Genomic DNA, 23403 nt, shown 5'->3' with positions numbered 1-23403 from the left:
TAGTCAGTGCTGAGAAGAAAATGTACATTATAGTCATTGAATTAAATAAAGAAATCATCAAACATGACAGAGTGTGCAGCTAGTCAACTTGACAAAGTAGTTAGCGTCTGCAATATACTGAAGCAGAATGAGTCTAACGCCAGCCAAGGTTGTTAAAATAATATCTAAACAGCGGACATATTTTCATTACAAATATGGAGAAGCTGCTGATGGTGTGTTTGACTGAGAAGCTGCTGGAAGGCGATACCGTAAAAGTCCACTCTCCAAAGTAACTGTTCTACATTATTCTTATAAACTAATCAGACATGCACGCATAACTAGATTATTCACTTGTTTTTTGTTGTTGTTTGTTTGTTTTTTTTGTCCATGGTCTGTGCGTATGGTATGCTTGTAATGTGTAATGTCTTGTGATTTATGTATTCTTTTGTATCATGACCTGTTGAATGTTTACTGTATTAACCTGCCTTAGGACAACGGATGAAAATTAGCTATTGTGCTAACTCCGGCATTTTTACATTGTTGCTCTATGTTGATGAATATGCATTGTCCTAATTCAAATAAATAAATAAATAAATAAATTACTTAATAAAACTACTGTAGTTGTGTGTACTACATTTTTGGTTTTTTTTCATACTATGTTTCTTATCTAGAAGTTTGTTTTTCTTTTTAAACAGCATGTTACATGTTAAAGTTGTGCTGTTTTAGAAAGACCAAGAACCAATCACATTGTTTTTCAATTTATTTTAATGGCAGGCTCTGATTTGAGACACAAGTGTTTCGAGTTAAGAGCTTCGTCACAAAACCAATTAAGCTCCTAAGTTGAGATACTACTGTAACTATATATGAAGTTCAATGGGGCACATCCGCACCATAAAGTCAAAAAAGTCATCAAGTAAATTCATGTATTGTGTTTATTTCTCCTCTAGTAAAATAAGTGTGTTCATGCAGACGAATACATCATCATTATTAATCTGATTCAAAATTTTAACCCAACTAACTCACCTGAAACATACAAGAAGCTGTTTGCAACCTTTACTTCCTAAATGGCGCTACCTTTCCAAAGTGTTGTAAGTATTATATCCAGGCCTCTTGCCGCTTTAACTCATGACGTAACTACGCCGCAAGAAACACACGCATTAGGTTTGTTTGCTGTCAGCTAAGAATAGTAATTCGGCAAAATGTAGCTATTAACGTTCGTTATCATTGAAAGTAGATCATAACAACAACATGACTGCAAATTGTTAGTTGCTTCTCTGGGAATGCTTTAGTGTATGTGCATGCTCGGCCTGCGTGTACAAGACAGCTGTGAGTGACAGCCTGGATGACAAACTATAATTCTTCAGCCTGACAAGCAATTTGTATTCAACATAATCAGTATTTTTTAAAAATACAGACATTCAAATAAAACGTTACCGGTATGTTAACCCACTGATGGTAACATAAGATAGCCGGTGGTGTTCTGTTGTATTTTTTGCTTTAAAAAATGTAACACTAAGCAAGTTACAAACAGCCCCTTTAATATAAATTCAAAATATACACTATTTAATTGTGATTAATAGAAATTCATCCACAGCAACCATGCAAATAATCTGACTTTAAAAAATGATTGCTTTACAACATTGGTATATTTTAATGTACATTTAAATAGTTGTGTGTCTCAATCATCTTGAGCAAATGAGAGGAAAATCGGTTGCATTTTCATAAAGTCCCTTCCTAACAGAAAAACAATAACCACATCGCGCTTGAAATATTGCGGCTTTACCCCATTTTCTTTTCTTTTTTTTTTTAATATATATATTCTACAATTTTTGGTCCTAAAGTTGGCATCTTCAAGCATAAAGATGGCTAACTAAACTAAACATATCAATACTACAGTAGTCATGTACACCATGACACCAAGCCAATGAGAGCATGCTGTTCAGTATCGTGGCCACTGATTGACTCAGCCAGAGGCAATCACTGTACACCCGAATGCTCAAAATAATTAATTAAAATAAGCAGTGCAAACTTCAAAAGTTGTTAAAGTTGTACTTACTTAAACATGTTGAGTGTGACTAACAGTTTCCTTCTTTTTAAGTTTATTAAACTTGTTATTTTTAATTAATATTAACTTGTTTGCAGATTATGTAACTGCTACTTAAAACAATTAACTGAAAGTTACTTAAAACTCAGTGGATTAAACATATTTTTGTCTTATTTTGAAAGAACAAATCATTAAATCGAATCAAGAATAAATTAAGAATGAATCAATCGCAATATAGATTTGTATTATTATACTCTGTGTGTGTATGTATATATAATTATTACATTTGCGTGCACTTTCTCTTCAGGCAGCAGACACGAGGAGGAACATTTTTGACATGGCTTAATTGGTCAATTTATTCAATTATCATTTAAAAGTACACTTAACATAAAGTCCAAATATTTATGATCTGATATACTCGAATATTTGAGTTTATGAACTCAAAAAATATGTGGCAACTGATTGCCTCACATTTTTTAGTTCTGCTTATTCAGTTTTACATTGTACATTGGATAAAAAAAGAGAAAGGTGATTAAAGGGTGTTGTTTCATATCTAGAGGGCTCTCATAGTGTTGAAAAACGTACTTAGGACGTCGTAAGCAAGTTTTTTTATGCTCAGACTATGACAATATTTGCTTTATAATGAATAATTCCTACTTAGCGGAAACATAAGAACCCCTAAGGATATGAATACATTGTTCTAACTAAAAATAAAACATCTAAAAAAAAGTATTATTTATTTCTTGGTTGTAAAAAAACAAACAATGAAACCAAATATATTTATGTTCAGTGCTTTATGCATTGCCTCTGCTAGTTTGAAGGTTGCAGGTTCATCACACTTATGCAACAAATCACATTACAAAGTGATGTTGGAATGCAAATATCCAGCAAAAATGTCCACCTTAAATCATTTTCTTTGTTCAGAAAGTCCTCAAGCCCCTTGGTCTGACTCAAATGAGGGCATGGTGATGAAGTCAAGCTCGCCCTATGGGGTCCTTTTATCAGACGGAGGACATACTGTATTTTTCTGTACGATATGGAAGCAGCAGCAAATAGGAACATTTGTGTGTCATCAGCCTGTATGGGAGGTGCAACTGATTACCATATATTTTAGGCCATAAAAACAGCCCGGGCTCCAGTTTTATGGCAGACTAAGTCTCCGAGGGCTGAACACAGAAATGCGATGAGGTGAAAAGACGTGCAGTATATTACCCGAGTGGCTGTGAATAAACACAAAGAGTGAGTGAGCTGCAGATGATTTAGATGTTGCCCTTGTATTTAGAACTGTTGTGTACATGGGGGAAGGAGACGGCACAGACAACAGGTGGGGGCGTAGTTTGAGCTCTATGTATATTTATATAAAAATGAATGCACCAAATGAAGTGTGTAAATAATCAAAATGTGTATGTGTGTGCGTCTATGTGTGGATATTAAGCTGTAGAGTGTTACCGGAGTGTTGAGCGAGAAGCAAGTCCAAAAGGGACAGGGCAGGCTCGTAGATCCGTGAGAAAGGCAGGAAGTCGGGGCGACAGAGAGAGGCGTCAAAAGTCTGTGTCCAGGCGGGAGGTCGAGACCCAAGAGGGGCAGCCAGGGAACAGAGAGGAACACGGGGGAGACGAGACACACATCTCGTCACGCGGGAACGGAGGTTTGCTGCTGGAACGACACGACACAGGACAACGCACAATGAAACACAGAGGAGAAAACACAGAGAGAGCGGGATTGCAAAAAGCATAGTATACGGCTTACTGTACAGGACAGGTAGCTACGTTCTGGCCAGGGCTAGCAAGTTGTGCAGGCTTATGAAAGCAGGTCTGATCATCAGCTACGCGGTCCTCTCCAAGGTTTCTCATAGTCATTCACATTGACGTCCCACTGGGGTGAGTTTTTCCTTTCCCTTATGTGGGCTCTGTACCGAGGATGTCGTTGTGGCTTGTGCAGCCCTTTGAGACACTTGTGATTTATACAGATGGCATACACCATGGTGTATGCCATCTGTCTTATAGAATAGGCTACAATCTCCCGCCATGATCTCAAACAGAAAATATTATTTAAAAAAACATGTGCCTAAATGGAATCAAGGGCTGTAAATGTTTGAAACATCTCTTAAAAGTCCAACATTTTGATGTACACTAGCGTTGGAGTCACGATAGTCGATTGTTGTTGCAATACATTACGTTACCACATGAGGGCGGTAAAGAGCCATGTAGGTGTTTAGCAACACGAGTCAACCTCAACCCAGAAGAAGTTCTCCAGTCTTGTCAAAGGTGTCAACATGGCGGCGGTGGACGTCGTCGTGGGCAACTTGGTGACTCTTTGGAGGATACCAGCCGTCCGACAGAAATTCCCCTGGATGTTTTTGCTCATTTCGGTCGTGGGTTCCATCCTCAAAGAGTTCCAGGTCATCCCGCAGACGTATTTCAGCAGCAGCAGAAATGTCCTGAATGTGTGAGTAGAGCTAAAGTTTTTTTTTAGCTAACCGAGGTCAGCTACGTTTATGTTCACAAACTTGCTCAAATATCCTCTCAAATAGACATTATTTTATGAATACATATACGTGTAGAAGTTGGAAAGAATCTGGCGTTTGATGGAAGATGTTGCCTAGCTTGCTTCCTTGTTTTTCATTCTAAACTTGACCAATGTGCGTGTCAATAATAAGCTGTAAAAATGTCATATTCTAGCTAAAAACAATTGTTTATATTTTTGGTTGAATTTGCTTAGTCATCTTTTATAAACGCTCCCTCGAAATAAAACACACTACGAGGAGCCCCGTCTCTAAACGTTTAAATTCTACCCAAATATGTGTATGAGCCAGAGAAATTAGTTTTAGTTTATTTTTTTATTTTTATTTTTTTATTTTAGTTGTTTAATGCAATCAAACAAAACATGGATTTGAAATAATGGTATAAAAAGGTTTTGCGAAGAAAAGTAAAGGATTTGAAAAATAAATGTAAAAAGGTATTTTAAATTTTAAAACAAATGCAAAGAACGCACTTTCATTCTTAACAACATGAGTTTTGTATACAAATAAACGTTTTTGTTTGTGTATCTTGAAGTTTTAGCTGTATTTGTTTAAACGTTTTGGTTGCAAATACTTTTCAGGTGACGATCAACTCAATTCTGTGGGCGAGGCCTCTTATGAACAAAATGTTAGAAGCCTTTTTATTGGCCAGTCTCGGTGATGGTGTGACTACTGACTTTTCCCGAGGCTTGCAATATGAAAACAGTGATTCTGTTTATCTAGACCAGTGTTTTTCAACCTTTTTTGAGCCAAGGCACATTTTTTTTCATTGAAAAAATACGGAGGCACACCACCAGCAGAAACGTTAAAAAATTAAACTCCACCAGGTTGTCTTTTTTTTAATTTGTTGTTGTTTTCCTGTGTGTAGTGCTTTAGTTCCTGTCTTGCGTTGTTATTTTGGTGGCTCTTCCTGTTTTGTTGGTGTTTTCCTGTAGCAGCTTCACGCCTTACTTTGAGTGTTATTGCCTGACCTGCTTTGTATTGGCAAATAAGACTATTTCAGTTGTGCGGACGCTATCCTTCTTTGTGAGGACATTGTTGATTGTCATGTCATGTACGGATGTACGATGTGGACGCCATGTCTGCTCCACACACTGTAAGTCTTTGCTGTCGTCCAGCATTCTGTTTTTGTTTACTTTGTAGCCAGTTCAGTTTTACTTTTGTTTTGCATAGCCATCCCTATGCTTATGTGCCTTTTCCTAGCGAGACTTGCCTTTTGTTCATTTTTGGTTTAAGCGTAACAAACCTTTTACCTGCACTTTGTCTCCCGCTGTGCTCTGCATATTGGGATCACGACAAACCATCCTCGACGCATTCCGACTTCTACAAAGCAGTGAAGTGAATTATATTTATATAGAGCTTTTTCCTCTAGTGGCTTTTACATAGTGAAACCCAATATCTAAATTACATTTAAACCAGTGTGGGTGGCCCTGGGAGCAGGTGGGTAAAGTGTCTTGCCCAAGGACACAACGGCAGTGACTAGGATGGCGGAAGCTGGGATCGAACCTGGAACCCTCAAGTTGCTGGCACGGCCACTCTGCCAACCGAGCTATACCGCCCAAGCAATGAACTACCTGCTGCCACCTACTGATATGGAGTATTACATGGTTACCCTGCCGAGCTCTATACAGCACAGACACTAGACAACGGCACATTATTTGCAGATTATAATTATTGATTTGCAAATAATATTTTTTGGACCAATTAGGTGAAGTAACATAATTTCCGGGGCACAGTGGTTGAAAAACACTGATCTAGACTACATTTGAGGATTAAAAATGGGACCCATAACCTCCCTGCTTGGCACTCAGCAACAAAGGGTTGGAGTTGGGGGTTAAATCACCAAAATGATTCCCGGGCGCGGCGCCGCTGCTGCCCACTGCTCCCCAAGGGGATGGGACAAATGCAGAGGACACATTTCACCACATCTAGTGTGTGTGTGACAATCATTGGTACTTTAATCTTTAATCTTAAAAGGGCTGTTTGCAACTTCCTCACAGTGATATTTTTCAAAGCAAAACATATAACAAGAACATTACCGGCCGGCTAGCTTATGTGGTTTAACAGAGCACATTTGTTTTAAAACTGTCTATATTTTTTAGAATTACTAAGTTTATGTAATAAAAATGTATTCCGGCCCTAAAAGAATGATTGGTGTTTGCAGCGGTCACTCACCTGGTCTCGTCAATGCGTACGCGTAGAACACGTGCACACATACAGAAGCAGTCCTAGAGAAGCAACAGTTTGCCTCATTTGCCTGTCATGTTGTTGTTACGGTAGAATATACAGTATATTCAATGACAGTTAACGCTAACTATCCTAATCGCTATCATTAGCTAAGAACAACCAACGCGAATGGGAGTATCTATTTAGTGACGTCATTACGTCCTACAAGACGTAAGAGAGCGGAATGTAACGCATAAAATACATTGGAAAGTTAGCGCCCTCTCTGCATCTGTGTAAATGTTGCAAACAGCCCCTTTCAATCTGAATGTGCAATACTAAAAGCTAGTTCACCTTTTATCAGGATACTTCCCCACAGTAACTTATAAAAGATTGGAGCCAAAAACAGTACCAACCACTGACCAACAAGAGATCAGAGCCTATAAAATCCGCGCTCACTAACCAATCAGTTGTCTCTTATCTCCATCACTGTTCATTTACAATCTGCGTTGATCGGAGCAAATAACACTGGAAAATCTTCTATTATGTTACACTGATTTTCAGACGGCCCTCTCTCCTGCATTTAGCAACTGTAACTGTGTTTATAATAGCTAGTAAAATATGTTCATATTCTAATATGATGGATAGTTCATTCCAAGTGAACTGCTGTGTTGGTCATCTGCTGCTAATCCTGACTTGACTAATCATTAAGAGTGCACAAAAAGTATCGGGCTGCTATGAGGAATTATGACACCATATTGATATAAGCAATAACTAAAATAATAGCTTAAAGGAAAAAAAAATTTAAATGAGGCGAGATTACCTATATTGTGCTATAGGTGGGTAAGGGTGAGCAAATGAAGTGCTCCTTTTCTCCTACCTCAGGTAGCTTTTTTTTAGTAGGTACTGTAGCTATTTTAGCAAAACTTTCCCTGAATTCACTGCAAACAAACATGGCGTCGATCTTGTGGGACTACTTTGCTGCTTCAAAGGAAGACATTGTATGTGCTGTTTGCACCATATGTTATCCAAACATCAACCTTCAACACCTCAAACCTTATCAACCACCTGATAAACCAGCATTACCACAACTGAGTTTTAAAAGCCTACAGAGACACCTGTACTGCTATAGGAGCTGTACTCAAACTACAGTTAAATCTAGATTGAAAAAAAAAGTATATATATATATAAAGTAGGGCTGCAACTAACAACTAATTTGATAATCGATTAATCTGTCGATTATTACTTCGATTAATAATCGGATAAAAGAGACAAACTACATTTCTATCCTTACCAGTATTTTATTGAAAAAAACAGCATACTGGCACCATATTCTTCCAACTTGCCAAATAAATGGACATTGGGGATGCAGCATACACCAATAATAACACAGAAATGTAACTCATCAGAATAAGGCTGAAACGACGCGTCGACGTAGTCGACGTCATCGGTTACGTAAATACGTCGACGCCGTTTTTGTGCGTCGACGCGTCGCATATTTACGTCACACTACCGTCATGGCGGAGCGCAAAGCAGACTGTGCGAGCGAGGGGGAAAAAATCACGCCAAAAGTGGTCAAAAGTGTGGGAGTATTTCAATACACGGCCTAATAATGTTGTTGTATGCACACTGTGTCGAGCGTAAATGGCCTATCATAGCATAGGCAGCACAACGGCTATGAACGAGCATTTGAAAAGAAAACCATCAACTAGTCAATCGTCCGCGCGAGTATACGTTGTCATCATTATACAAAAACATGAATGTGTCATTTGTATCTGCTAGGGGTGTAACGGTACGTGTTTTGTATTGAACCGTTTCGGTACGGGGCTTTTGGTTCGGTACGGGGGTGTACCGAACGAGTTTCTAAGCTAAAGCTAACTTTAGCTGCTAAAGTCTTAACAAGCTGCTTCGCTCCTTCTGCGGCTGCCTCTGTCTCAGCACGCAGCATTGTCCCACCCACACAACCATCTGATTGGTACACACAAAGCGTTATACAAAGCGTTATCAGCCAATCAGCAGTGCGTATTCAAAACGTTACCAGCCAATCAGCAGTGTGTATTCAGAGCGCATGTAGTCAGCGCTTCAGCGTGGAGCAGATAGGTGTTTAGCAGGTGAGCATCAGGCAGCGGACTCTCCCCAAATGATAATAAACACCTCCCAGTCAACTACTAGTAACATCACTATGAGCTAGGGATGGGCGATACCACACTTTTAGGATTTGATACGATACCGATACTTTATCTTGCCTTTTCATCGATACCGATACCATTAATTTCTTATTGGCAATTTTTGTCAGTCAAAAATATTATTACTATTGTTATTATTTAAGACAAATCACAAGACAAATACAGACCATTTATACCACATTTATTATGGTCAATATATAATAAAAGTAAAATTAAAATAAATAACAAATATGAAAAATAAATTAAATATTATATATAATAATAATTATATATAATAATAATTAGATATTAGGGCTTTCCAATTAACTGTCAAATCCGAATCGCAAGAAGCTGCAGTTATTTTTTAAAGTTTGTGATATAATTAGCAATTAATGAAATATGAAATAGGTTAATGTTTTCGAAATGTAAGAAATGATGTTACAGATTAAAACCAAAATCACATTCAATCATATATTTCAAGATTTTCTTGGAAAAAAATAAAACTAATGCAAAGATGAAGAATCTCCAAATGTTATCCCTTTCTTATCTTGTTTTAAATACTCAAGCAATTTTCAACTAACAGTAAATTCCCCTGTGTGGAAATTATTTGAATTTAGGATAATCATTTAAACAAAAATATTCAGTAAACATTACCAAAAAAACAATGCCTGTTTTAAGTCAACAATTGGACAACACTGGATATGCCTGGCTGCATCGCTGTCGGCTGGCTGTGTGTGTGTTGCACGTTGACGACGCTCATTCGCTGTCTCCTGTCACGTGACTGGGCCAGCTCTATACTCTGCCAGGTACAGGGGTGTCCCAGCACATAGTAAGTTAAGTAAGTCATCAAAAACATCTGAAAGTGATGCTTGCACCCCCCACACGCCGTTTTTTGGTTTATATCGATACTTTTTTCAGAAAAGTGATGCCAAATGAGTAGCGTGTGAGTATCGATATATCGATACCACAGGATCGATACGCACATCCCTACTATGAGCCCGTTGACCTTCTAGGAATATAAACTGGAGCTCAGCTCACTCGCAGTCCTGGCTTGAGGTGAAGGCTATCGGTAATTAGCTCTCAGTTCCAGCCACATCGACCCCTTCTGAGCGCTTATTTTCAGCTGCTGGGAATATTGTAAACAAGAAAAGAACCAGAGCATGTAGACATGCTAACCTTTTTTCATTACAACTGTTAGTCACTCACTGGAATGAGTAGAATTGGTTATTGTGTACTGTGTTGGACTGGATGTTTATTTTGCACATTTTAAAAGCAATACTTAATGTTTACAGTGCTCCAGAATATTTAGATTGGAACTTTTTTGTATTGGATGTTTATCTTTATTTTTGCACATTTTAAAGCAAAATAAGCAATACTTTTACTTTTGAAATGCTTATACTATTGCAGAATATTACGATTTGCACTGGATGTTTACTTTTATATTTGCACATTAAAAAGCAAATAAGCTACTTTTAATTTTGTTAAATGTTAAAAGTTTTAAATGTTTACATTGTTACAGAATATTTTGTCATGTTGTTGTCAATGTTGACTGAGTGGCCATACTTTTTTTTTTTTGTAAATAAAAGCAATGCCTTTTGAAAAAACTGGCCTACATTTATTTTTTCATCTTCATTTTGAATAAAAAAAATAATCGGTAAAAGGAAAAATAATCTATAGATGAATCGAAAAAATAATCTATAGATTAACCGATTAATCGAAAAAATAATCTATAGATTAATCGATAGAAAAATAATCGTTAGCTGCAGCCTTACATCAGAACTGAATCAGATATTGTACACGTTTCTGTTGTGAATAATAAATGACTCATTTTAGGCTGCCTCTGAATAATAGGATGAAATATTCCAGCACCTTCATAACGTATAGTTATACTAAAGCGTAACTCAAATCTAAATATATTTATATAGCTTTATCGGGCCCGGCTACATTGATCCATTATGAAACCAACCTGAGATATTTCTGTCCGTTACGTTTATTTAGAAATTGGTAACCGTGCGTTTTCTCTCTCAAAACGGAGTCAAATGTGCCGGAGACACATTATCAGCACCGCATTGCAACAAAGGGATAATGTTAACGTTACTCACAAAAAAGCTGAACTCATGAATACCTGTTGCGACTCAAAACAACACAGAAAATGCACTCTTCAAGAAGTTCCTAACACTCTGAAAGTTAATACACAACAGTTGCTGCTTCGCTTCCTTAAAAAAATCTCCTCGTTAACAAAATATTAAAAACACACAAAGACGGACACAACAGATCAATGTACCCGGACTATGGACTTAAAAAGTTACGTATCGTGAGTTCTTCCCTTCATCCATGGCTCCAACACGATTCCTCTTCAGGTGCTCCTGAAGCAATGTTGTACTTCCGTGCCATTTTGCAGGAAACGGTCTTCTTTGAAGTATTTAAAGTAAAATGTTCCCAGACTTTTGACGACTTAGGTCGTACACTTTTCTCCATTGAAGCAATAACCTCAAGATGTTTCTCCGCTGAACTGTTTTCCTCCGCCATTTTTCGAATGTTTCCAGGCAAAGTAGACGGCGTCGTCACGTGAGCTGCACATGACACATCATTGGCTGGCTTACTGCCACCTCATGAGACGTAGCCTCAGCGCCGCCCTGGCACTGTTTTGTACTGTTTTTGTACTTATTTTGATTATTGTTTCTCAGCTGTTTGTAAATGTTGCAGTTTATAAATAAAGGTTTGTAAAAAATTAAAAAAAAAACTAGCCTCAGTGCATGCGCATAGCATAGCTCCAACGAATCGATGCCTAAATTATAATCGCCAACTATTTTTATAATCGAATCTAATCGATTAGTTGTTGTAGCCCTAATATAAAGTATAAATAGGGTACCGATTTTGAGAAGCAGGAAGTTATCGGTATCGACGTCAAATATTTTGTATCCCTACAAACCAACATTAATTAAGCAATGTATTAGTAATTTAGCCAGAACCTTGTTGACAGTGGTACCAAAGTACTTTGGACATAAAAGGTTAAAACTAGAGATGTCCGATAATGGCTTTTTTGCCGATATCCGATATTCCGATATTGTCCAACTCTTAATTACGGATTCCGATATCAACCGATACCGATATATAGTCGTTGAATTAACACATTTTTATGCCTAATTCTGTTGTGATGCCCCGCTGGATGCATTAAACAATGTAACAAGGTTTTCCAAAATAAATCAATAAAGTTATGGAAAAAAGTGCCAAGATGGCACAGCCATATTTATTATTGAAGTCACAAACTGCATGATTTTTTTTAACATGCCTCAAAACAGCAGCTTGGAATTTGGGACATGCTCTCCCTGAGATAATCCTGATACCCACTACAACTATGGGAAATACTATACTTTGACTTTCACAAAGTGCATTATTTTTTTTAAACATGCCTCAAAACAACAGCTACAAAAACAATAAGGCACACAGCTTCAGTCCAGAGTATACTGGAGTAATAAAGTACACAATAACATAGTCCTCCTTTTAGTGCAAGGCTGCCTGGCATACTGTATGACAGGAAATTATAAACTGGGCTCAATCTGCCCTGCTCTAACGTATTTGTATGAGTAACACAAATGTGCTGCAAGCTAGTGGTGAGTGCTTGAAGTGGCCTACCAGTCAGCCAGAGCTTCTGAAATGCTGCATTGAGACAGGGCACCTCCGTTCACTGCAAGCTGCAAAGTGTGTGCCATCCAAACTCCACCGTAGCCTTTGCCATACTGCGAGCGTTGTCCCTGACCACAACGTGGGTTTTCTTCCTGGGGTGGTTTTTGATGTATTTTTGTTTTTTCTCGGCGGAGTCTCTAAGCGACAACTGCATGTGTTACAGGCCTCGCACTGAGTAGCCTGGTCCCAGTGTTCAAAATGGTGTGTCCTGTTTTATAGGAATAAAAAGAAGACACTTGCTTGATTGCGTTGTCATCACAGGGTGTGATTTGACTCTTTTATTAAGCATTTCTTGATTTCTTTACTCTCATTTGCATTTCTATTGTGCTTTTAATCACATCCAAATGGTTTCGATAATGTAATTTAAATTCCACATTTGTTCATTCACATCGTTAAACAATGACATCTTTACTTTTGAAATGATAAAACAAATCCACAACAACATGGAGGATTGATCGTTACATACCCCAACACTATCTTTCTTGTGTATAAGCATCACGTAGCGGTACTGTTGCTTTAATAAACCTCTTCATTTTACATGTTTGTATTGTATCCTGACATTGCTTTGTTTTAATATCGCTGCTTTCTTGAACGCTTTTTTCTATATTGTCACTGTCATTATAAATCAATTACAATTACACAAATTGTTACCTGACTATACCTATAAAACTTCTTAACAATCACAGAGTTTATCTTCAACAAGTCCACTGCCGCCGCCATTCCCGCCCAACCACGCGCTCGCACACAAAGGGAGACCTCGCTTATTGAACGTTACAAATTTCAGCACAAATATACACTTTTAAACAACATACTTCGATATTTCTATATTCAGAAACGCTTATAATTGCTTGGAGACAAATGTGTTAACATTATCACACTTTACCGACCTGTTTTATAGGAATAAAAAGAAGACACAAAGTGCTTGATTGCGTTGTCATCGCAGGGTGTGACCTGACTGAGACACGGAAGCACTAATAAGCACCTCCCATTTCCCTCCTTTCCTATACGAGTGCTCCCTCTGCTGGCGTGGCGGAATAACATGTCTTGTGGCATTCAGCTTGGAAACATACACTTTAAAGGCCTACTGAAATGATTTTTTTTTAGTTAAACGGGAATAGCAGATCCATTCTATGTGTCATACTTGATCATTTCGCGATATTGCCATATTTTTGCTGAAAGGATTTAGTAGAGAAAATCAACGATAAAGTTCGCAACTTTTGCTCGCTGATAAAAAAAAGCCTTGCCTGTACCGGAAGTAGCGTGACGTCACAGGAGCTAGGATTCCTCACAATTCCCCGTTGTTTACAATGGAGCGAGAGAGATTCGGACCGAGAAAGTGATGATTACCCCATTAATTTGAGCGAGGATGAAAGATTCGTAGATGAGGAACGTTACAGTGAATGACTTGAGAGGCAGCGATGGACGTATCTTTTTTCGCTCTGACCGTAACTTAGGTACAAGCTGGCTCATTGGATTCCACACTCTCCTTTTTCTATTGTAGATCACAGATTTGTATTTTAAACCACCTCGGATACTATATCCTCTTGAAAATGAGAGTCGAGAACGCGAAATGGACATTCAGTGCCTTTTATCTCCACGACAATACATTGGCGAAATGCTTTAGCTACGAGCTAACGTGATAGCATCTTGCTTTAACTGCATATAGAAACAAAAGAAATAAACCCCTGACTGGAAGTATAGATAGAAAATCAACAATACTATTAAACCGTGGACATGTAAATACACGGTTAATGCTTTCCAGGCTGGCGAAGGTTAACAATGCTGTGCTAACGACGCCATTGAAGCTAACTTAGCAACCGTACTGCACAGAGCTATGCTAAAAACATTAGCTCTCCACCTACGCCAGCCAGCCCTCATTTGCTCATCAACACCCGTGCTCACCTGCGTTCCAGCGATCGGCAGGACGAAGGACTTCACCCGATGCGTTTGGCGGCCCGGAGACGTAGGAAGTCAAGGTGAAGTCGGCGGCTAGCGCGGCTAGCGCTCCAACAAAGTCCTCCTGGTTGTGTTGCTGTAGTCCGCTGCTAATACACTGATCCCACCTACAACTGTCTTCTTTGCAGCCGTCATTGTTCATTAAAAAAATTGCAAAAGATGTCCAGAATACTGTGGAATTATGAAATGAAAACAGAGCTTTTTGTATAGGATTCTACGGGGTACCATAACTTCCGTTACTCGGACTTCGTCACGCGCATACGTCATCATACCGCGACGTTTCAGCCGGATATTTCCCGGGAATTTTAAAATGTCACTTTATAAGTTAACCCGGCCGTATTGGCATGTGTTGCAATGTTAAGATTTCATCATTGATATATAAACTATCAGACTGCGTGGTCGGTAGTAGTGGCTTTCAGTAGGCCTTTAACTGTGACTTTAGATATGAAAATACCTCAAACTAAATTAGGATACTCTATTTACACATTCATTTTACAAAACAATTGTGACTACTAATTGTAAGTGTCACATGTGGTACTACTTTTTTTCGGTGTTTGCTTTTCATCCATCTTCCGCTTGTATTATTCGTGTATCTCCTTATGATTCTTGAAGAGGTGGGAGATCAACTTGCTCGTATTAAAGGAAGACGTCTTGGTTCCTCCTCGCATAACCAAATTGTTGCAGTCATTGCAAATTGCCAGTTTTTTATCCGTCAGAGACACTTTAAAATAATCCCAAACCATAGACTTGGTGTCGTTAGTCAGTCACAGAGCTCACTTGCTTGTTAGCCACGGCTACAGCACCGGCAACAACACACTCTTGTTGTTGTTATGCTCCGCTCGCGGCGGTTTGATGAGGTCATCAAGCGTTGCCAGTAATCCTCTCATGCTGCAGTCGTCAACTCCTGTGTTGTGTGTGGGAGAGGGGCGAGGGGAGGGGCTGCTGACTGGGAGACGCAACTGCTCTGTACTTCTTCTTACGTCCGTGTACCGCTCCATACAGCGGCGTTTTAAAAAGTCATTAATTTTACTTTTTGAAACCGACACCGATAATTTTTGATATTACATTTTAAAGCATTTATCTCTAGTTAAAACGTGTCGTAAGTGTATTGTGTCTTAATAAGAGCTTTGACTAAGCCTAAGGAATACAAGCATGAAATGAAAGTGTGCTCGCCTTGTTTGTCTTGCAGGTATTTTGTCAAAGTGTCCTGGGGTTGGACACTGCTGCTCCTGACTCCCTTCCTCCTCCTCTCCAACACCGCATTCAGCAGAAACGTGCTCTTCCTCGTCCGAAGGCTCCTCTCTCTGGCAGTGGCGACGGCTGTGTGGTACGTTTGCACCGAAACCTTCTTCTACATCGAGGACGTGACCGGCTCGTGTTTTAAAGCGGACTCCATGGACAACGTCAGTCTAGAGTACACCTCCAAAGCCGCCTGCAGGCGCGCTGGCTTGCACTGGCACGGCTACGACATCTCTGGACACTCTTTCATCCTGACATATTCTGCGCTGTTCATTGTGGAGGAAACCGTACCCATGGCCTCTCTGAGGACCGAGAGTTTGTCAGTGCTCCCAAGGATGGTTCTAAACTTTCTCTATGTGGCACTAAACCTTATCGTAATTATATGGCTGTGGATGTTTATCTGCACCGCTGTTTACTTCCACGACCTATCTCACAAGGTGCTCGGTACTGTAACTGGACTGCTGGCGTGGTATCTGACATATCGGCTTTGGTATCTTCACCCTTTGTCTCCAGGACTCCCCCCTCAACGCCACATGAAAGAAAAGAAACAAAACACTTAGGCAGCTTTCTTATTGTCTACGTTTAAAGGGGAACTGCACTTTTTTGGAATGTTACCTATTGTTCACAATCATTCTGAAAGACATGACAGTGGATATATTAAAAAAAAAAAAAGTCTGCTTACAGCGGAGCCAATAGAAGGTCATCTTGTTCGCCCATAAAACAAATAAAAAAAACATCCAAAAATCGCCAACACTACTCCATTTACATTTCGTGACATCAATATTAACCAAGTATTAGTGATATTGTTATTACAAGCGCTAACGCAGACAAACTATTTATAGCGGCGCCATGGTCACGAGCTTGTGTGCCAATATTGACATGATCGACTGATCAGCTGCTTTCTCGTTTCCTTGCTCGTCAAACTATTGTAGATCATAAATTATGCCTTTCACCTGAATAGTAGGACGAAGATGTATTCTGACAAGTTGGTACACTTTGACAGCCAATTTAGACCCGGTAATGGCGAGAACGACACAAAAAGACGCTTGGTTCCACCCTTTTTTTCTTAGCGAGGATTAAGAGTCATTCTTCATCTAAATGGGAATATATGAACGTCCTATCAGTCGGCATCCTAATGACAGCAGACATTGTACAGTAAGTGATATTTTATCATTTTTGTTGGCTCTCATGAAGTCTGCAGTGAGTAATAATCATACAACATTACATTAATACTTACATCATGCATATAACATGTTTTTTAAGGGCTTTCTAGGCAGAATAGAGCGACTCCCATAGGCGCCATTGTAAGCAGACTTTCAATCGCATTTATGTAATATTTAGAATGCATAAAAATAAACATCCGTCATGTCTTTCATAATGATTGTGAACGATAAGCAAAATTCCAAAAAAGTGCAGTTCCCCTTTAAAATGGATGCACTGTTTTAAGTTAGTACTTTCTCGTGGGGAGAATCATTGTGCACATTTTTTCGCTGCTACTACTAATTTGGTATGAGAGCAGGGGTTTACAGTCCATTTGGACATCAGTGACAAGTGTTGTTTCCAGACCAACGTACACTACTTTCTCCATTTTTTTAAGACAAGATCCCTTTTTAGATGGATTTCAAACAGTTTATTTACGTCAGCTGGCTAAGGTTAAAAACCTGCTTTCTAGGCAACAGTTTGAGACAGTAATCCATGCCTTTATTACATCTCGGCTGGATTACTGTAACGCTTTATATTTTGGAATTAGTCAGTCCTCCCTCTCACGTCTGCAGCTGGTCCAAAATGCAGCTGCCCGACTTTTAACAAACACAAGAAAAAGAGAGCACATTACTCCTGTTTTAGCCTCCCTCCACTGGCTGCCTGTGTCTTTTAGAGTCCATTTTAAAATTATCTTACTTGTTTTTAAATCCTTACGTGGTCTTGCCCCACCTTACCTCTCTGAGCTGCTCCACCTCTATGCCCCCACCCGGTCCCTCAGGTCAGCTGATCAGCTGATCCTGGAGGTACCCAAATCCAAGCGTAAGCTCAGGGGGGACAGAGCCTTCTCTGTTGCGGGCCCAAAACTCTGGAATGATCTTCCACTTCATGTGAGACAGGCCCCTTCTTTGGCTATTTTTAAGACCCTTCTTAAAACCCATTTTTATTCACTGGCTTTTAACCCAGCATGAGACTTTAAACTGTTTTTAACTTTTAACTTTTTTAACTGCTTTTTATCTAACAAAATTGTTCTTAGGGTAATTTTGTATTTGCTTTTTTAATGTGTATTTTACTTCTGTTTTAAATTTTATTTTTTAGTCTGTCCTTTGCCTTTATTTCTTTGTGGTGTACAGCCCTTTGTTTTTCAACTGTGGTTGTTTTTAAAGGGCTTTATAAATAAAGTTGGTATGGTATGGTATGGTATCACTTTTGATTTGAAACCAATATGACACTATTTATTTGTTTATGCGATGCATTGAAAGGTAGATCAAACTGCTTGTTATCTGCCTTGCATGTGCCAATGACATGGAATGAAATGTTTCCACTCAATGAAGTGTTGTGCAATGTTCTCACAGTCCATACAAAAGTAATAATAGATGATTTAAAACCAACTCATACAAATGAAAAGTCACACTTTAGGGAGCTCCCAATGTATATATCATTACAGTGAAATCACCCCAACTGTAACCATGCAATTATAACTTTAGGTCTTCTGCTTTTCCCCAAATCACAACAAAATTTGCTCTTATCTTTGCATTTTTAGTTTTTATTTGTCATTGATGGCAACTGAATAAATTAAGGCTTATGAACAAACATCATAAAAAGCACCATAAATAAATGCATATAAATAGAAATATAAAAACATAAAAAGTAGAAAATAAAAAAATACTATCGTGAGATATAACGGCCACCATCACATATACAATGTCTTGACTGTGTGTGTGATGCAGGAGATTCCAGGCGGGCCCAAAAGGTGGAGTCGCAAATCCAGTTAATTAAAATGAATCTTAGTGCATTTAGAAGATGATGTCGGTTGCAAACTCAATAGCTAAAAGGCATGATCACACAATCTTCCTACACTTAAATCACATGATATGTCCCATTGTGCTCATTAGAGCTCATCATGTTCATGCACACTTCTGTGTGTGTTCCTCAAGTCATCAATCTCACATGTGTTCCCTAATTAAAAGGACTTCTGCCCAGAGAATCAATAGGAACATGAAACCGGATGCTTAATAAAAACCAAGTTGGCTGCTTATTTCCTGCACTCAAGAGTTTTAGCTCAGGACATTGTCTAGACCTTCTCAAACTGTGGTATGTGTACCACTAGTGGTACGCCAAATAATCACTTGATTATAGTACAGTGCTTTATTTTCCTATATTCAAACACAGTGTTACTGTTCAAACTGTGTAATGTTACAGTGGCCAAAAATATTAAAAATACTTGTCAAAAAAAACCTCTGCCTTGTTTTAATGAATACTTAGGCTTACTACACTACTGTATTTTAATGTTGGTCATTAGAATACAGCTTGTTGGTGGTGCTTAGAGAGACTAGTTTTTTTCTGAGGTGGTACTTGTTGAAAAAAGTTTGAGAAGCCCTGGGCTGGATGACTTCAGCTGTTGTCATGGAGAAACAGCAAGTAACAAGTTAACACTGGGCAGAGTAGAAGATTGTGTCTTCAAACATAGCCTTGACAAATTGTCTCAATTTCAATGCTTCCATTTCACGAGTCACTGTTTCCTCTGTTAAATCTTGAAAGGAAATAAAGAATCTATTGATTTTTCCTGCTCATTATTGCTGGGCCGTTGTTCATTTCGAAGTTTGCAGAAAAATGGCACCTTCACAAAACCTGACTAGCGAGGAAACACACATCACTTTAATGAACTCCTGCTTAGTGACAGTGGGCCATGTGCTCTATGTAAAGTCAGTGTGTGCGTGTGCGTGTGTGTGTGTGCGCCTTGACTTTGTTGACTCTCATATTAAGAGTTCACCTTTTCTATGCAAAGCAGCATAGTATCAGAAGTAGGGATGTGCCGATCTTTCAGTCCCCAATTTTTGTGAAAAAGTATGTTGCCGATGAAGGTCTTTTAAAGCACAGATCCTGTCTGAATGAAACTATTTATTTTTGGTCCCCTGGCTGACAAGCGTATAGCTAATTATGAGTGTCTATACACAGTGTGGAGCCGCTCCTCTAAATGAATGAAAATCACCTCCATTACAGTAAATAAACTGCCTTTCTTATTGTCTTAAGTATATTTAAGTGTTATTATCAGTGGAAGATGAGGATCAACAGTGGACAGTGTGGCGCAGTTGGAAGAGTGGCTGTGCCAGCAACCTGAGGGTTCCTGGTTCAATCCCCACCTTCTACCAACCTCGTCACGTCCGTTGTGTCCTTGAGCAAAACACGTCACCCTTGCCTCTGATGGGTCGTGGTTAGGGCCTTGCATGGCAGCTCCCGCCATCAGTGTGTGAATGTGTGTGTGAATGTGGAAATAGTGTCAAAGCGCTTTGAGTACCTTGAAGGTAGAAAAGCGCTCTACAAGTATAACCCATTTAACATGTTACACACCGAGCGCAAGCCAGCAGTAGTGATGCTAGGCGCTAAACTGGCTTTAAATAATACGTGCTTATAGATAGAAGCATGTTACAATACAATTATTAACAGGAAATGAACAAGTATCGTATTTCCCGGACGATAAACCACAACTTTTTTCCAATGCTGTGTACTCTCCGGCTTATGAAACGGTGCAGCTAATTTATGGCTTTTTCTTAGCTTAAGGCCATAATGTTTTGTATCACACCGACAGAGACACTGAAAAGGTATGTTATTGTGTCTGCTATGCCGCCATCTTTTAAACGAGTTCACCCACTGCAGGTGCTGTGGGTTGAAAATGTACTTCCGGCTTCGTGCTTTGAACCAGAAGTATAAACGCCCATTGCGCTTCTCAAAATGATTCTTAATTTATGACTTCAAGCAACGTTTGTAAGTTTTACAATTTAACTAAAACAATTCGTACTTACTAAATCGTCCCATGTCTGATGTCTGTAGTAGTGGTTTCAATCAATCAATGTTTATTTATATAGTCCTATATCACAAGTGTCTCAAAGGGCTGCACAAGCCACAACGACATCCGCGGTACAGAGCCCACATAAGGGCAAGGAAAACTCACCCCAGTGGGACGTCGGTGTGAATGACTATGAGAAACCCTGGAGAGGACCGCATATGTGGGTAACCCACATGCATATGCAAATGCATATGCACGTACAAATATGCATATGCAAATGCATATTTGTACGTGCTATTGTAATGTAATCAAGCTAGCGTCATTGGCGAATATGCTTACTTGTTTACGAGTGTCTGTGTTAGTATTATTAACTTACAATTCCATTCTTTTTGTATTGTTTCAGTTTCGTAAACTCACCAAAACGTCACCGTGGAGTTATTGAGTCTGTTTGGCGGATTAGAGAGCTAACTTCCGCAGCTAGTGGGTCCATGGCAATGACTTCTGTTTTGTTTGATCAGCTGTTTTACTCCTGTGTTACAAACAATTAACGTATGTAAAAAAAAAAAACAACTTTCGTAGCAGTATATATCTGCGGCTTATGGTCCGGCACGGCTAATATGTGTAAAGATATTTATTTCTTCTCAAATTTGGTAGGTGCAGCTTAAATAGCAGTGCACTCTGTTGCACGGAAAATACGGTAGATTAATAAAAGTCTAGAAAGAGGATAATATACCAAAAACTGTTTGTGTGTCAGCATTGTCACAGTCAGTACACAACACGTAATTGGCGGCGTCGATACCAAAAGGTCGGCTCAGCGTATAATCGATACAAGAGTAATTACATAGATATTTGTATTTCCTCAATCATTTTGTTGTCATTTTTGTTAATGTTTACAAATTTAGTGAATAATTCCATGGACACAGGAGGACTTTGAGGGCAAAAACGAAAAGATTGAAATGATTTGTAGATAGTAGTTTTTGCATTTTTTAAATTATTACCGTATTTTTCGGACTATAAGTCGCAGTTTTTTTCATAGTTTGGGTGCGACTTATACTCAGGAGCGACTTATGTGTGAAATTATTAACACATTACCGTAAAATATCAAATAATATTATTTAGCTCATTCACGTAAGAGACTAGACGTATAAGATTTCATCCGATTTAGCGATTAGGAGTGACAGATGGTTTGGTAAACGTATAGCATGTTCTACATGTTATAGTTATTTGAATGACTCTTACCATAATATGTTACGTTAACATACCAGGCACGTTCTCAGTTGGTTATTTATGCGTCATATAACATACACTTATTCAGCCTGTTGTTCACTATTCTTTATTTATTTTAAATTGCCTTTATTGTGTGTCTATTCTTGGTGTTGGGTTTTATCAAATACATTTCCCCCAAAAATGCGATTTATACTCCAGTGCGACTCATATTTGTTTTTTCCCTTCTTTATTATGCATTTTCGGCCGGTGAGACTTATACTCCGAAAAATACGGTATATACTAATGACTTTGTTTTGTTATTTAAAATACTGTGTTGATATTGTTTAAAGTTAAAGTACCAATGATGGTCACACACACACTAGGTGTGGTGAGATTATCCTCTGCATTTCACCCATCACCCTCACTCTCAACCCCTGGGAGGTGAGGGGAGCAGTGAGCAGCAGCGGTAGCCGCGCCCGGGAATAATTTTTGGTGATTTAACCCCCAATTCCAACCCTTGATGCTGAGTGCCAAGCAGGGAGGTACACATTTTTATAGTCTTTGGTATGACTCGGCCGAACTGTCAATAGCACTCACCATTAATAATTAGAACGATTTACAGTTAATAAATGTGTTCGGTATTGGCCATGGATAGTTGCTATAGCATACAACCCTGATCGGAACATCCCTACTCAGTAGCGATACTTCATGTGCTGTGATAAGGACTGAACAGTAGATGTGAGTATGAGTAGTGGCATGCCAAAGTACTTCATCCCGGTTTGTGTTACTGCATTGGTATTCGGTGTACTGTAAATTGGCCAGTTGCATGCCAACACAGCAAAAAAGGAAAATGTATGAAGGCCTTGACTACCAGAAAATGTGCTGTCAAGAATGTCTTATTATGGAATGTTTGAATATATCTTTAGTGGCCCAGGTAAGTATTAGTGTTCTCTATATTCAGTAGGCTTTTCCTGCAGTCATTGAATGTTACAGAAAAGTTCAAACATCACACAAATGCACAGACATTGAACACACCAAGGGAGCATTCACTACATGTATTTCTTTTTTAAAAACCAGTAGGCGAAGTAGCCCATCCCTCCGAGGGAGCCCATTAGAAAGGAGGCCCCGAAGAAGGACGGCGGCTTCTTTTTTACCATCCGGAAGGCGTTAGGCAGCACTGCGGATAGGAGTGTTGTGTGGATGTCGCCCAAGACCTTGCGGAAAGCGTAGCGTTTTTGCACACGCATAAAAAAAGACTGCAGGTTGGGCCGACTGCCGTCCTCCCAGTATTTCTTAGAAAGTCCCAAGAACTTGAGCCTGTGCAGCAAAGCTCCCAGGCAGACATCAGCTAGTGTAAAGTCAGGTCCACAAAGCCACAACTCACACTTTTCACCTGCGAGGGTGGAAACATCACAGCCAATCTCAGCCTTGTTGCCCATGCAGAATCGTCACTGGA

General features: G+C 39.1%; 2 protein-coding genes across 2 annotated transcripts in view; one reads left to right on the top strand and one right to left on the bottom strand.

The window, feature by feature from the left end:
- The first annotated feature begins 4260 nt into the window (after positions 1-4260).
- Positions 4261-19537, top strand: fitm2 (fat storage inducing transmembrane protein 2). The gene is made up of 2 exons (XM_062053481.1): positions 4261-4471; positions 15705-19537. Exons 1-2 carry the CDS (start codon positions 4299-4301, stop codon positions 16312-16314), a joined length of 783 nt encoding a protein of 260 aa, XP_061909465.1. The 5' UTR covers positions 4261-4298; the 3' UTR covers positions 16315-19537.
- Positions 17661-23403, bottom strand: part of gdap1l1 (ganglioside induced differentiation associated protein 1-like 1) — a 48732-nt gene continuing 42989 nt past the window's right edge. Inside the window, exon 6 of the mRNA XM_062053479.1 lies at positions 17661-23340. Within this exon, the coding sequence (XP_061909463.1) occupies positions 22997-23340 (344 nt within the window). The 3' untranslated portion in view covers positions 17661-22996. The remainder of the gene's footprint in view (positions 23341-23403) is intronic.

The sequence above is a fragment of the Entelurus aequoreus genome, linkage group LG07, assembly GCF_033978785.1.
Source record: "Entelurus aequoreus isolate RoL-2023_Sb linkage group LG07, RoL_Eaeq_v1.1, whole genome shotgun sequence".
NCBI classification, from domain to species: domain Eukaryota; kingdom Metazoa; phylum Chordata; class Actinopteri; order Syngnathiformes; family Syngnathidae; genus Entelurus; species Entelurus aequoreus.
The sequence above is the reverse complement of the archived record's forward strand: the minus strand, read 5'-3'. Positions and strand labels throughout refer to the sequence as shown.

Bases quoted from the DNA above. Each gene is read 5' to 3' on its own strand.
- fitm2 (XM_062053481.1), top strand. From the start codon at position 4,299: ATGGCGGCGGTGGACGTCGTCGTGGGCAACTTGGTGACTCTTTGGAGG. The intron at 4,472-15,704 runs GTGAGTAGAGCT...TTTGTCTTGCAG, and splicing joins AGCAGAAATGTCCTGAATGT to GTATTTTGTCAAAGTGTCCT.